The sequence below is a fragment of the Podarcis tiliguerta genome (genome assembly GCF_965153285.1).
Source record: "Podarcis tiliguerta genome assembly, chromosome: 17".
NCBI lineage: Eukaryota > Metazoa > Chordata > Lepidosauria > Squamata > Lacertidae > Podarcis > Podarcis tiliguerta.
Genome location: NC_139550.1, coordinates 33,466,076 through 33,481,218, shown reverse-complemented (window position 1 = coordinate 33,481,218; position 15,143 = coordinate 33,466,076). Strand labels below are relative to the sequence as shown.

Sequence of the window (15,143 nt, the reverse complement as noted above, 5' to 3'; positions counted from 1 at the left end):
GGGGAAGGCGGACTTCCTGTTCTGACCTCCCCCGGTTGTAGCCAAATTCAATAAAATTTCCTTTTTAAAAAATCCAAATTCCACTCTACTCACGGGTTGTAGCTGTCAAATGTTCCGAATTTCCAGGAAAAAGTTAGCGCTCTCCGACGAAAGATTAGCGGCTTCCCTCCACAGAAGTTCCCTCCACAGAAGTCGATTCACAGCACCGCGCCACAACCCCCCACTCGGACGGGGATCACCCTAAAAAAAAGGGGTTCCCTAGCGTTGGGGGGGGCGGAAATGGTGCCCGCCGAATCCCAGGCTCACAGGCTTCTCCCGCCTGTGATTTCTACAGGGTCTCTGCCTTCACCGCGGCAGCCAGACCGGATTCCTGTGGAGCACACTTCTCCCTGCGGAGAAGTTCCACCTTTCGCTGATGGCGCCAACCCGGAAGTCTTAGTCACGCTGGCCACATGACCCAGAGGCTGTTTGCCAGCTCCCTCGACCAATAAAGCGAGATGAGCACCGCAACCCCAGAGTCGGCCACGACTGGACCTAATGGTCAGGGGTCTCTTTACCTTTTACCACAAGTACTGAATGACAGGGTAGTGTTTTATGAATAAAATTACTCATTTTGTAGATACACTCATCCGAGATACACAAACGGTTTAAGCATTGGGAGCTTCTCTGCCTTGGCAATTTGGTCTGTACAGGAGCTCTTGACATCTAAACTAAGCCACAGTTTACAAGTGATTTGGTCACTCTTCAGACAGAGTGTTTTCAAATTAGCAGTGTGAGGGGTTTTTTTCAGTATAAGGCATTCAAGCTTCTTGGGCGACATTGATTCCTGTTGGTCCAGATTGCAGGTCGGACAACAACAGAATCTATGTTGGTGGCACGTTCCACGTTCCTGATTTAGGCAACAATCCCTGGGCTGATTGGTGCCTCTTTGATTGAGGTACTTTGTTTTTCCCAATCTCCATTTCCCCCTGAATTTTACAGCCCAAAAGTCACTGCCATGTGGGTAGGACTTTGCATCAGATTGAGAAGCTTGGGCTCTGTTCCTTGGAATGTTTTCTCTGCAACAACCCCAAATTTTCTCCAATGGAAGCAAACAGCTCCTCTTTTTTTGCTATTTTGGAATCCAACCCAACAGGAGAACGGCCATTTCTTAATTGGTGTAATGTAGCATTCATTATTGGCTGCTCTTGGAGATAAGATAATGGCTGGTTTTTTATTATTATTTCTAAGGCTGCCTAGACTCATTATAGGCTCTGCATTTATTGCTGTCTCCTGAGCAAACATGCTTTTCATGTTACCAGGATGCTACTTGTAAAAAGTGACTGTTTTGCTTATGCACAGACATACGTTAGTGTACTGAAGTAAGATTTACACCCTTGCCCATTTGAGACCTCCTTATTTGTTGTTTAACGCTGCTGCTGAGCCTGAGAGCTGTTTGGCTGCTGAGATGTGGCTGTGTGAGGAGTCTGGAGAGGGGCCAAGAGTTGGGAGCCCTAGACCCACCAGAGGGGGTGCAGGAAACTGCCTCAGGCTCAGCAGAAGCGTTGCAAGCAACATTATTGTCTGTTTAGAAGAGACTTTGAGGCATGCCTGATGGGTCTCCATTCTCCCTGCAGCTCAACAGCAGCTGACTTTTCTTGAAACCCGGAAGAAGCAGCTGATGCAGGCAGCTCTCAGAGCAAAGCAGCAGAATGACATTGAGGGGGCCAAGATGTTCTTGCGTCAAGCCAAGGGTCTGGACCCCATGATTGAAGCATCGCAGAGTGGGCTCCCGGTCGACATAACAAAGGCAATCATATTCTCTCTTTCTCTCTGGTTGGGAAATGTCTGTCAAAAGAGTTGTGTTAGAAAACAGCTCAAAGCTCTTGAAGTGCATGAATGTTGTTTTTCAATCACTATGTCCCAGTTCTGGAACCTGAGTTCTGAGCCAGAGAGACATATTTTTAAAAATAAAAATAAATCTGGTCTCATCTGTGGAGCGCTGGAACAAAAATCTTGCCCTGATGCTTTCAGTCTTTTGCATTCCTCAGTGTCTGTATTCTGAGCGTAATGGGATTTGACAAATATGTGGAAAATAGGTGGTTCTGTTTAGCTATCATATCTAATATTTGTGTTCAGAGGGAGTATACCTCTTGAGTACATCATCCTGGGGAAATAGCAGGGAGGTGGGGGGACTGTTGCCTTCATGCACTGCTTAGGATTTTCCCAGAGCCATCATACCAGTCAGAAAATCTACTAGATGGACCCTTGATCTGACCCAGCAGGCCTGGTCTTTTGTTCTGTTTTATGCTACATTATGACTGACAGTTTGGCCTGTGTCCACGGAAAACCTGCTCTAATGCCCCTTCTTGAACCCACTGGTGTGGGGCAAAATAATTTTTCAGTCATCCCATTTGACTTAGTACTGTTGCTGAATGAGGGCCAGTTAAGCTTGGCATGGGACACTTCGTTATTAATTAATTAATTAATTAATTAAATTTGATAGTTGCTTTATCTTATTCGAGGGAACCTGAAGCAACTTACAATCAACCAAACACAATAAACCCCGCATAGTTATATTAAAACCAAGAGGGAAAAGAGATGCATTTACAACACGCCACCCACTTCTAGAAGGCCGGTTAGTTAAAAGCCTAAGGCTTCGTTATAGAGGAAAGTTATTTTACCTTTTGCTGAAAGAAATACCGTGGTACCTCGGGTTACAGACACTTCAGGTTACAGACACTTCAGGTTATAGACTCCGCTAACCCAGAAATAGTACCTCTGTTTAAGAACTTTGCTTCAGGATGAGAACAGAAATCACGCACTGGCGGCGGGAGGCCCCATTAGCTAAAGTGGTGCTTCAGGTTAAGAACAGTTTCAGGTTAAGAATGGACCTCCAGAACGAATTAAGTTCTTAACCCGAGGTACCACTGTATAATGATGGCAGCAGGCAAGCCTCCCATTTCAGGCCAGTTTATAGATCCACACAGTTTTGGATCGGGAGCTCCCTTTGTGGGAAACCCCGGTCTGTTTGACAGGCAGAGGATCACTCTGTGCTGATTTGTGTTTTGTGCATGGAGGTGACGCAGCCCTTTTTGGAGTGGTTCATTCTGGTACTAACTTCCCCCACCTCCAAATACACACTTTCTCCCTTCAGGTGCCTCAAGCCCCTGTGAACAAGGAGGACTTCACACTTGCGCAGCGTCGTGGAGCCAACATCTCCCCAGAAACGGCTGCCCAGTACATGGAGCTTGTGAAAATTATGAGGCAGCAGCATGAGGTAAATGGGGCACAGGCAAGCTTTAAGGGATGTTGCAGCTTCTTTCCGAGGAGATTAGTAAGGAATCGGGAGAGCAGGGCTATCTTTTTAAACTAGAAGGGCTTCTTCCTCCTTTTCCTGGAAGCCCCACCAGATGTGAGACAAGGCATACAAGGATGGCAGTCAATCATTCTTATTGAAATCATCACACTTGTTACACCTGCCGTATCCTGGGAGTGAAATAAGGTGGGAGGGCTGTGGCCTTCATGCCATTCTGGTGGACTTCCTGGAAACATTTGGTCGGTGGAGCATAGTTGGAAACAGGATATTGGATTAGACGGACGCTAGTAGGTCTGATCAAGCAAGGGAGGGAGGGGGCAAACCTGACATAATGGCAGCAGCTGTATTTCTTGCTTGCATCTCTCTCCTATTTACATATAAGGGGGGTGGGTGTGTCTGTCTGTCTGTTTGTTTGTTTGTTTGTTTGTTTGTTTGTTTGAATATATACACCATAAGGGACTGCTGGTGTGGCCCCGTATGGATTTCCTGCAGCTATCCGAGTATTAAGTAAATGATGAGCAATGAATGGGCTATAATAATAATAATAATAATAATAATAATAATAATAATAATAATAATTTTTTATTTATACCCTGCCCTCCCCAGCCAAGGCCGGACTCAGGGCGACCAACAAGCAATAATAATAACAAGTTGAATGATTACAACTTAAAACAAAATTAAAATACAACATTAATACAAATATTAAGAAAGATGCAAGTGGCTTCTGGGTTCCTGGAGAAGATAGTCTGCATACTCTGGCCATATAAGGGCTGGAACTTGCTTATTAAGGGGTGGAATTTAAGGCATTTGACTGCAAAGGTGCATGACCCATGGGAGGGAGCCAGGATCGTGCCTGCCTGCTCCTGATGTGACTCCCTCCTTTTCCTTTCTTTTTTGTTCCAGATGTGCATGAGTTTCTCCAAGCAGTTCACCCATTTAGGAAACATCGCAGAAACTACCAAGTAAGTGTGATGGCAACTGAGCAATACCCTTCCCTTCCTCTGCTCTCTCTGCTAAATCTGTGGCCTGTGTTGGCCGGGAACACCCGCAGCAGGTACTCTCCTTAGATGATGGTGATAATAATGATGAGGATGATGATGATGATATTTATTTACTTACTTACTTACTTACCACCCATCTGGCTGGGTTTCCCCAGCCACTCTTGGCGGCTTCCAACAAAATATTAAAATACAATAGTCTGTCAAACATTAAAAGCTTCCTAAACAGGGCTGCCTTCAGATGTCTTCTAAAAGTCTGGTAGTTGTTTTTCTCTTTGACATCTGGTGGGAGGGTGTTCCACAGGACGGGTGCCGCTACCGAGAAGGCCCCCTGCCTGGTTCCCTGTATCTTCTGCATCTAGGCTGAGGCAAGTCATTGAAAAGGTTCATTTGCGTTTTAAAACAAGCAAGAGGATTCCCAAAGCAAGTGATGGGAATTCATTGAAGAGGGGGGTAAATAAAGGTCGCAAGTAGAACAAGCTTTCATGATTTATATTTAAGGTTACATGCGTTTCTTCCTTCAGGGAATAAAGAATGTCTGCCACATGCTGCTCCTCTTAAAGTCCATTTCCACACATCACTTTTATAGTATGACATTTTTGCTCATTGCTGCGTTGCTCAGTTCATGGCGCAATTTGTTTTTGCTACTGCCTAATGAAATCCATAACCAGCACTCTAGTGCAAAGCTAGCTGTTCTGCATGGAATGTTCTATTTTTCTGACCCTGTTCTCAAAACATAGCTTGTTCCCAGACATCTGTGTGTGCTGCCAGTCAGTTACGGTTGGAGGGCTTCCAGTTTTGGCTGTTTTCTGAAAACACTGCTTCTGTTTGCTAGCATCCAAGTTAACTCTCTTGTGCTGAATTCTTTGGGCTGTTGCTTAATCAAGACCCCAGCTTTTTCTGAATTCTCATTGGCTGAAGCTTTCCAACACATCCCGTCTACTCCAACTATTTCTTCATGCTTAACAAAGTTCTCATAGCTCTTCTTTTATGGCTCAAAGTTATCTGCAGTGTACTAAGAAAACCTATTTAAACTCCGTGAATCACCCTGTGAACTAAGTTGACTGTTTTGATCTGCCCCTCTCCAGATTTGAGAAGATGGCTGAAGACTGCAAAAAGAACATGGAGATCTTAAAGCAAGCCCACGCCAAGGGGTTTCCACTGCCCAAATATCACTATGAGCAGCGGACTTTCAGCGTGGTCAAGTATGTGGGCCATTGCTTTGCAGTTTGCCCCAAGTGCTAGATGCCAAATGCTTTTTGGGCTCTCCTTCCTAGGCCGGATCTAGACACATCAAATGAGCAATTCAGTTACATGTGCTGTAAACTTCATACAGGGAAATCCCATTGGTGAAAGGCAGGACTCCACAGCGCCATCTGGTGTTACAGTGTTATAACGCATATAAAGCGCTTTATGTTTATGCATGTAGCTGAGTCCCTAGCCATTGGTCAGGCTTTTCCTTTGCAGGAGCCACAACAATAAAGGAGGATTTTTAAAAATCCCACATAGGCCAAACCAAGATTTATTAAAGGGCCTTGACCTGTTTCAAACCTCAGCTCTTACCCAGGGCGTATATGTTTATATGTGTGTGTGAGAGAGAGAGACATGAAGCCTTTCAGAGTGTTCTTTTTGGAATGGTAGGAATAGGTGGGTGGAGTCGGACGCTTTGTTTGGTAATGGTGAGATCCCGGCCTGTTCACTGAAAGCACCCCCTCAGTTGAAGCTGGCCCTCTCCTTTCCCCCCTCGCAGGATTTTCCCAGAATTGAACAGCAACGACATGGTTCTCTCTGTCGTGAAAGGAATCAACCTGCCAGCTCCTCCAGGTAATGCGGGAAACGGCTTCCGTTTCTGAAAACGTAATTTGGGGGTGGGGGGTGGGAGTTGCTATGCCTGTTGCCACCATTACTTGTAAGATGGACAAAGCAGTTGGGATGGGGGAGCCTGTGACTCCCCAGGTATTGCTGAGCTGCTGCTCCCTTCACCCCTGACCATTGGTCATGCTGGCGGGGAGCTGAAGTTCAGCAACATCTGGAGGTTTGAAGGTCCCCTTTTCTCTGGTCTGAAGCCAAACTGGGGGGAGGCGGGGTGGGCAGAGGAAGGTTAGGTGCCTGCTACCATGGTGAAGAGTTCACAAAGTCATTGACAATTGTTTGTGTTGGCAGAAGGGACGCGATGTTTCGCTTTCTCTTGTTTACGTCCCCCAACTAGTTATGCAAAGTATTATGCCAGTGGGACTTTTTTTGTTCAGAGCAGCAAATGGTTTCTGTTTACCAGATGAAGGGGACAACAAACAACCGGGGGGGGGGGCTGTCTTTAATGCCCTGCTTATGAATTTCCTGGCAACATCTGGCAGGCCCTTACTGGAGCGAAAACACTGGGCTAGAGGGATAGTTGAGCCTGATCCAGCAAGATGATTCTAACATTTATTTTCAAAATTAAGAATTCTCCCCTCCCCTGAAATGTGCAAAAGGGCTGACCTGCCCTCTCCAGTTCATTTCTTTGTCCTAGTGCAAAACCGAGTCCCTCTTAACATTGCTGCGCCTGTCTCATGGGTGTTATGGCTGGACTACAATGCCCATCATCCCCTGTTGACTGGGGTTAATGGAAGTTGGAGTCCAACAATATTTGGAGGCCCATAGGCTCCCCAGCTGTATCTGTTTGTTCTGTAGAATGCTAAAGAACTCTTATTCCTCTTTGTTTTTCCTTTAATTTTATATGTTTGGGTCCCATGTGTGTTACTGAGGGAGGCAGAAGTCACTGTTTAAGTGAGCAGAGCTAATCCCAATCACTATTACACTGTCCTATCCATGGAGGAAGAAACGTGGCTTTTGAAAATAGCATTGCAGAGTGGCATCTTGAACAAAGGACTGTATCTCTATCATTGTCGTCCTCCTCCTCATTTTATTCATTTCTTCATTCAGTCTGTACCCTGCCTTTCTTTCCTAATGGAAACTCAAGGGCAGCTAACAGCATCAAAGCAATAATAACATGACAGTAAAACCCATAAAAAGTGATTGGATCCTGCTTGCTTGGCTCTTCTGCCTGCTTGTAATTTCAGTAGCTGTCAGAAACACTGCCAGAAAGAGTATCCTGTTGTTTTTATTGATTTACAAGCCAAGCCCTCGCAGGCACGCCCCAGAGCAAATTATTTTGCGATAAGTGAAAAGGTTTTAAAAAGTGATTTAGGTATTTGCTGCTTGGGAAAGAGCCTATCAGGAAAGAGAAGACTGGAAGAAATCTGGTTACTGGAGTAGCAAAGAGCCTGTGTAGGAGAGGAAGGGGAGAGAAAAAATTATAGAGAGATCAAGGATTTGCTGCTGCTGTGTGAAGCAGACAGGATGTGTGGCTGGCTGAGACAGGGCATCAGAATAACCTGTTTGAATAGCTTGCATTCTCCCCCCCCCCCCCCCCGCTTCCTGGTCATTTCTGTGCCAGCTGGGAAGCTGGCTGTGTGCAGCACACAGCCCCCACCACTTCTGCAACCACCTTCCTAAGTCGTGTGTTCAGCCAGGGTGCCAGGGAAGGGATCTTGTGTGCTTCTTGAGTACAGTGGTACCTTGGTTCTCAAACTTAATCCGCTCCGGAAGTCCGTTCCAAAACCAAGGCGCACTTTCCCATAGAAAGTAATGCAAAATGGATTAATCCGTTCCAGACTTTTAAAAACATCCCTTAAAACAGCAATTTAACAGGAGCATTAATCCATAAAATGAAAGCAATAAGCAATGTACTGCAGTCACACAATCAGTCAGTCAGGAGCTGAACTGGGTTCCACACAGTCACACATACATAAGAAGAGCCACAAAAACACCAAATAAATAGCAAAAATCTCGGCGTAACACTCAAAACGGAAGTGTGGCACTCAAAATGGAATGTGGCACTCAAAACAGAGCACGTTCGACTTCTGAAAAAAGTTCACAAACCAGAACACTCGCTTCCATTGTTTGGGTTCCAAGTTGTTTGAGAACCAAGGCATTTGAGAACCAAGGTACCACTGTACTTCCAACCCCCAAAACAGGTGTGTGTGCATTGGGGAGGGCACTTCCTCCCTCCTCTCATCTCTCCTTTCCCTTGACCCATTCTGTGAAATCCCCACCTTCCCACCTGTCAGGGGAGAAAGACTAAAAGGCTGGTTTTGAGAGTGAATTTAATTCTGCTGAAGCCTGCTTTTTCTCTCTCACTCCCCACTCCCCTTTCATTTTGTAATATAGGCAAACACTCATTCCAAAGGTGGTTTCTGAGGAGTGTTCTTTACTCTGAATTGCCCACTTCTCGGCCTGTTGCCCCATATGCTGACTTCCAGGGCACTGCAGGCCAAGGCAGTCATGCAAAGGCCAAACCTGTGCCCCGGCTTCTGTGGAGAGGCCTGATTTTGCAGGGGCTACAAGGGCTGCATACAAGGAACCAGGCTGAGCCGATTTCCATGTGGAGCCTTCTGAGAGCAGCCCCTCCTCGTTGTCCTTTAGCTTTGAGATTTCTGACCTAAAAGGTTTCCTGACTCTCGTTTTTCCCTTCTTCAGGCATGTCTCCGAATGACCTGGATGCCTTCGTCCGCTTTGAATTCCCCTATCCCAATGCGGTGAGTTTGGGCTGCTTCATATGTTAACTTTTAATTATCCATTCCCCCTTCATTTGTATACATCTGGTACCTCAGACCAGTGTATACAGTATATAGTGTACAGTGGTACCTCAGGTTACATACGCTTCAGGTTACTTACGCTTCAGGTTACAGACTCTGCTAACCCAGAAATATTACCTCGGGTTAAGAACTTCGCTTCAGGATGAGAACAGAAATCGTGCTCCAGCGGCAGCAGGAGGCCGCGTTAGCTAAAGTGGTGCTTCAGGTTAAGAACAGTTTCAGGTTAAGAACGGACCTCCGGAACGAATTAAGTACTTAACCCGAGGTACCACTGTATTTATGTTGTGAACCGCCCTGAGATCTATGGATATGGGGTGGCATTTTAATAAAAAGAAAAATTAACAATACAGTGGTACCTCGGGATGTGAACAGGATCCGTTCCGGAGCCCCGTCCGCATCCTGAACAGAATGCAAGACTCGACTGCGCAGGTCGTGTTTCACCGCTTCCGCGCATGCGCGTGACGTCATTTTTGACCATCTGCGCATGCGCAAACAGCGAAACCCAGAAGTAACACGCTCCGTTACTTCCGGATCGCTGTGGAGCGCACCCAAAAATACTTATCCTGAAGCATATTTATCCCAAGGTATGACTGTAACAATTTGAAACTGCCTTTTCAATAGCCGGCTGCATGTAATGCAGGTGTAGAAAAAGCCTGATGCATGAAGCTGCTTTGAGGACGGTGGTGGGGTCTGCTTTGAAATGCTCTGAAACAGTTCTCCGGCAGTAAGGCGCCTGGTTCTTACTGCTTCTTTTCACATTTCTGTATTTGCAGGAGGAAGCGCAGAAAGACAAGACCAACGTGATCAAGAATTCCAACTCTCCCGGTAAATTTATGTTTGTGAGCTTTAGGCCATGCTAGAAGGGGGGGGGGGGGGAGAAGCATCTGCCAGCTTCAGGGCCAAAGCATGTGCAGTACTGAGCACATTACCAGGAAGCCCATCAGTATTGTGTTTCTTGTAAGTAAAATTAATACAGTGGTACCTGTTGAACTGTCTCTTTAAATCTAAAGGTTCATCATTGTTTCACCCAATGTGTATACCTTTAAGGGGCCAGAGCAAGGGCCAGAGTAAACTAACGAGATCCAGCCTTGCAGCTGTGAGGCATAGCAGGTGCTGCTGAGTTGCATTGATTAAGCTGTGTTGGGAATTGGCTGCAGTATATAAGGGGCAGCACCTAGCTCTGCCATTCACCCTGGGGATAGGTTGGTGGTTGGGTCGTGTTTGTTTGTAGATGTATTTGGTGTATAAGGAGTTTTTGTTTTTCTTATTAAAACCTTGTTTAAGTTATTTTTGAGTCCCTTTTTTTAATGCAAGCTCTCCCCAGCAAGCTCTCTGCAGCGTTACTACACTGCAAAAAGCCAACATCTTTGGTTATGGGCCCAGCTGCTGAGTGGATGACTGCATATTTTTGGACTCTGAGAAAGGTTTGAAAACTCCTTCTCCTGTTAGCGTAGTTTTTTGTGGGTCTGGAAGAGTTCCAGAATGGTTGACCGGGTTCTAGAAACTGAGAAGGCTCTGGTCTTCCCACAGCTGACAGATGAGAACTATAGTTTATGGTCTTTTCGGGTGGAGGCGCTTTTGACCTCTAGAGATGTATGGACCTATGTAATTAAAGACCCTCCTGACCCTGTAACTGATGTTTGGTCGAAAGGAGATGCGAAAGCCAGGGCGATAATTAATTTGGCAGTCAGCGACCAGCAAGTAGTCTATATAAGGAATAAGAAAACTGCCAAAGAAATGTGGGACAGTCTTGCAGCAGTGCATGTTAGAAAAGAGTCAGCGTCTGCATTGACGTATTTCAAGCAGTTGTACCAGACGAAATTGCAGCCTGGTGGTGATTTGGCAGCACACTTGAGACGTCTGGAGGCAATACACTGCGAATTAATTCGAAGGGACATGGAGATACCTGATATTCAGTATGTTTTTATCATCCTTTGTTCCCTTAATGAGGACTTTGATGGTATAGCTAGCCAGATATCTGCCGTTCCACCAGCACAATTAACTGTGGAAGGGGTAACGGCAAGATTAATGGGCGAGCTGGACAGAAGGGAGGCTTGTGCCATAAGCACTCCTATTTCCAGAAGTAATGAGGGACGCCACATGCAAGCTTGTGGTGATACGACTGCATTTAAAGCTGCAAAGCGTTGTTGGTTCTGCAATAAGCAGGGACATTTTGCAAAGGACTGCAGAGCCAAAAGAAAGCAAAGCACTCCCAAGTCTGTTTCTGTTCGTCAGTCACGGTCGTCCCAGCAGCCGACATCGTACCGTAAAGACAGAAACGAGCCACGAGCTCTTCATGCTCGGACAACAGGTCGTAAAAGAATTAAAGGTGCCAAGTGGAATTCTTTTATTGTTGACTCAGGAGCCTCTCAGCATTTCTGCAACGATCGAAGTTTGTTTATTTCTTTCGAAGAGGAAATTGGTAATGTACATTTAGCCAATTCACAAGTCCTGCAGTCGCTTGGCAGGGGTACTGTTAAACTTGACTCTTTAAACATTACGATAGCAAACTGCATTTACTGCCCATCAGTGGACAATTTATTATCAGTAAGGTGTTTTGCTCGTCAAGGCATAACTGTGCGTTTCTTAAATTCAATGTGTGAGTTTTTTGAGGGGGAACAAACGTCTATTGTATGCCCGGGAATCTGATGGTTTATATAGACTGTATTTTCGCAGCTACTCCCAATCGCCTATAAATTGCAGAGCAGCACAATCAAGCCAGGGGTTGAGGAATGTAAGGCCACATTCCGGGTGTGTCCATGAGGTGCACAGACTTTTAGGACACCTGAATTTTGCTGATGTAATTAAGACAAAGAATATTGTTAATGGCCTCAACTTAAAACCATGTAAATTCTTTATGCAATGTCTATCCTGTTGCAAAAATAAGATTAAGGTTGCACGCAAGGGTAGGTGCTCAGATAGGAAAGTAACTGAGCCATTTGAGCGTGTACATTGTGATTTAGTTGGGCCACTCCCACCATCATTAGGAGGTTCTAAGTACTGGCTTACCCTGATAGACCAGTATAGTAGATACTGTTGGACTTATGCAATAGCTGAAAAGTCCCAAGCATTTGAGAAGTACAAAGGTTTTTGCAACTGGGTAAAAACGCACTTTAACAAACCAATTAAGAACCTGTTTTCTGACCGGGGTGGGGAATTTGTTTCTGAGGATTTTGAGAAATTCCTGGAAGCGCAGGGGACTACTCATGAGTTATCTTGCCCCCGAAGTCCCTGGCAAAATGGGCTTGTTGAAGTTGTGCAGCATGACCTGCAGGCAGGGGTTAAAACTTATCTGCACGATGCTAATCTGCCCAAAGACTTTTGGGCTGAAGCGCTTAATGCGTTTTGCTTTGTTAGGAATCACAGTTATCATTCTGGTTTAGATGTCACCCCCTATGAGAAGCTGTTTAAAAAACTCCCTAATCTGAAATACCTACGCATTTGGGGTTCAGATGTAATTATGCATTATCCCGCTAAGCAGAAATTGGGTGAGCGTAGTGTTCAGGGAAAATTAATGGGCTACCAGCAGGGGGCGTACAGAATTTACGTCCCAGCAACTGGCAAATTTCATATTCCCAGAAGCACGATACAAACTGTACATTGGAATGGAGTTGCTGTTTTCCAAGATACTAATGGTATAAATGAAACTGAGAAAGAAGAGGAAGCAGCAGCAGCAGCAGCAGCAGCAGGAAATGGTGCTTCTGAATTAATGGGAGAAGACAAAAAGCCTGTTGAATCTGATAATTTGTTTGATGATTTAAAGTTACAGGCACCCGAGGGGAGGTTAGATTCTCTTGAGTTTTCTGACCGTGAGCTTAGCCTACAGGCATCTCTTCAGTCTGACAATGATGGTTTACAACCTGAAACTAGTAGTTCACTTAGTCCTATTAAGTCTGAGGAGTCTGACTCTCCTTCTGGACTGAGACGTTCAGAGAGAAAGAGGCAGAAGCCACAACGATTTGCAGATGAACATTTTAATACTGTGTATGCCAATAAGGCGGTTTTTGAGCCAAAAAGCTACAATGATGTTCAGAAACCAATACGCAGCGCACTAGAGTCTTAAGATTACGTTTGCAGTTTGTAAAGAAACTAATTGCTGATAAAATGATTGTATTTAAATATGTTCCAGGTGACAATCAAATTGCAGACATTTTTACTAAAGCACTTCCAAAGGTTACACATGAAAAACATGTACAAAGTATGCTTTATGTTTTTGTTCCACAATGATGAACCGCAGGGGAAATGTTGAACTGTCTCTTTAAATCTAAAGGTTCATCATTGTTTCACCCAATGTGTATACCTTTAAGGGGCCAGAGCAAGGGCCAGAGTAAACTAACGAGATCCAGCCTTGCAGCTGTGAGGCATAGCAGGTGCTGCTGAGTTGCATTGATTAAGCTGTGTTGGGAATTGGCCACAGTATATAAGGAGCAGCACCTAGCTCTGCCATTCTTCCTGGGGGATGGGTTGGTGGTTGGGTCGTGTTTGTTTGTAGATGTATTTGGTGTATAAGGAGTTTTTGTTTTTCTTATTAAAACCTTGTTTAAGTTATTTTTGAGTCCCTTCTTTTTAATGCAAGCTCTCCCCAGCAAGCTCTCTGCAGCGTTACTACACTGCGAAAAGCCAACAGTACCTTGGTTGTCGAACTTAATCTATTCCGGGAGTCTGTTCGACTCCCGGAAGCCTTCGAAAACCAAGGCACAGCTTCTGATTGGCTGCAGGAGCTTCCTGCACCCAATCGGAAGCTGTGTCAGACATTCAACTTCCAAAGAACATTCGCAAACCGGAACACTTACTTCCGGGTTTGTGGTGTTCGGGAGCCGATTTGTTTGGGAGCCAAACCGTTCGACAACCCAGGTACCAATGTATTAGAGGCTGTGTGTGTTGTGGGGGGACTGCAGCATGCAAGGGAGGGGAGGTTCAACCATTCTCTCCCCTACTGCAATCCTTTTTTTTTTTTTAGGAAGACCCCCCCAAAATTGTTGAGCTTTTCTGCTTTTCTTTTTTTCTGCTTTTCTTTTTTAACAACAACCCCCCCCCCCACACTTTTACAATTGACTTGACTAAGATCCAGGACAAAACGCCACGTGTATGGCAGCCCTATCCTAATAAAATTCTCTCTGCCATTAGCTTCAGAAAGGGGTGAATAGCAGGATCGTGGCTGGGGAGGGAAGAATTAAACCTGCCCTGCACTTGCATAGTATTATATTTTTTTAATGGGTTGGCTTCCAAGTGACCTATACAGTGCTGCATGTGGTCTAGCCCTTAGTCACAGGGACAGCCCCACACCTGGGATAGAGATGCTGCAGGTCAGATATTGGACAGAGCTATGAAGCACTGGTATACTGGGCTGGTCCCTTAGTTCTGTGTCTAGGTATGGCAGACCCTCATAGCTGGCTGCTTTCTGAGGCCCTCCCTTGTTCCAAGCACTGAGCTAGCTGTGCAGTATTGGAAGTAAATGTCCTTGCTAGGCTTTTAGTGGGGACAGCAAAGAAAGCACAATGACAGGGAGGAGAGCAGGTGAGGATAGACTTCTCTTGTCGACACAGAAGCTTGGCAGTCTGAAACTCTGCTACAGGCTACCAGTTGAAGAACAGGGCTTTTGATGGCTCAGCAGCCAGAGATACCGCAAGACTTGTTAGTAGCAAGCCTGCATCATCAGGAAAATGGTTGGTCCTTTTGCTCCATTGGGCTATTGCTAGTTTCAAGAAGTATTGGCTCCTGGATTCTAGTGGAGAATATTCTCAGTCCTTATGTGCAAGTTGCTTCTGTGAATATGACAGCTTGCAGCGCAAACGGGTTTGAAGGTAAAAGTCTCTAGTGGAGTATATTGTGGCACAGACTTCCTTCTTGGAAACAGTGAGCATGATTTGGGGGAAGCTGGAAAAAGCGTGAGGAGGATAGCTGCCAGGTTTTCCCTCCTACAGAATCTGCTGACTGACATCTTAGGGTATCTGATGGCAAGGAGCAGTGGCAGCATCAGAACTGCACAGGCTTTGGCTGTCTCAGTGTAAGTGCTTCTGGTGAACCAAGAGGCAAATGGAGGGGTTTGCTGTTCTGCTGAAACATTGCTATGGCCAATGTTGTACAACCTGATCCTACCACGATTTGCTTTTACCCGTGCATAGAGTGCTTGCATAGGGACGCAAGTGGCACTGTGGTATAAACCACTGAGCCTCTTGCGCTTGCCAATCAGAAGGCTGGTGGCTCAAA

General features: G+C 45.5%; 1 protein-coding gene across 1 annotated transcript in view; it reads left to right on the top strand.

Moving 5' to 3' along the window:
* Nucleotides 1-15,143, top strand: part of CC2D1A (coiled-coil and C2 domain containing 1A) — a 55,315-nt gene that overhangs the window by 25,574 nt on the left and 14,598 nt on the right. Inside the window, exons 15-21 of the mRNA XM_083419607.1 lie at nucleotides 1,617-1,789; nucleotides 3,137-3,259; nucleotides 4,202-4,260; nucleotides 5,385-5,501; nucleotides 6,047-6,120; nucleotides 8,815-8,873; nucleotides 9,707-9,758. Coding sequence (XP_083275733.1) covers nucleotides 1,617-1,789; nucleotides 3,137-3,259; nucleotides 4,202-4,260; nucleotides 5,385-5,501; nucleotides 6,047-6,120; nucleotides 8,815-8,873; nucleotides 9,707-9,758 — 657 coding nt within the window. The remainder of the gene's footprint in view (nucleotides 1-1,616; nucleotides 1,790-3,136; nucleotides 3,260-4,201; nucleotides 4,261-5,384; nucleotides 5,502-6,046; nucleotides 6,121-8,814; nucleotides 8,874-9,706; nucleotides 9,759-15,143) is intronic.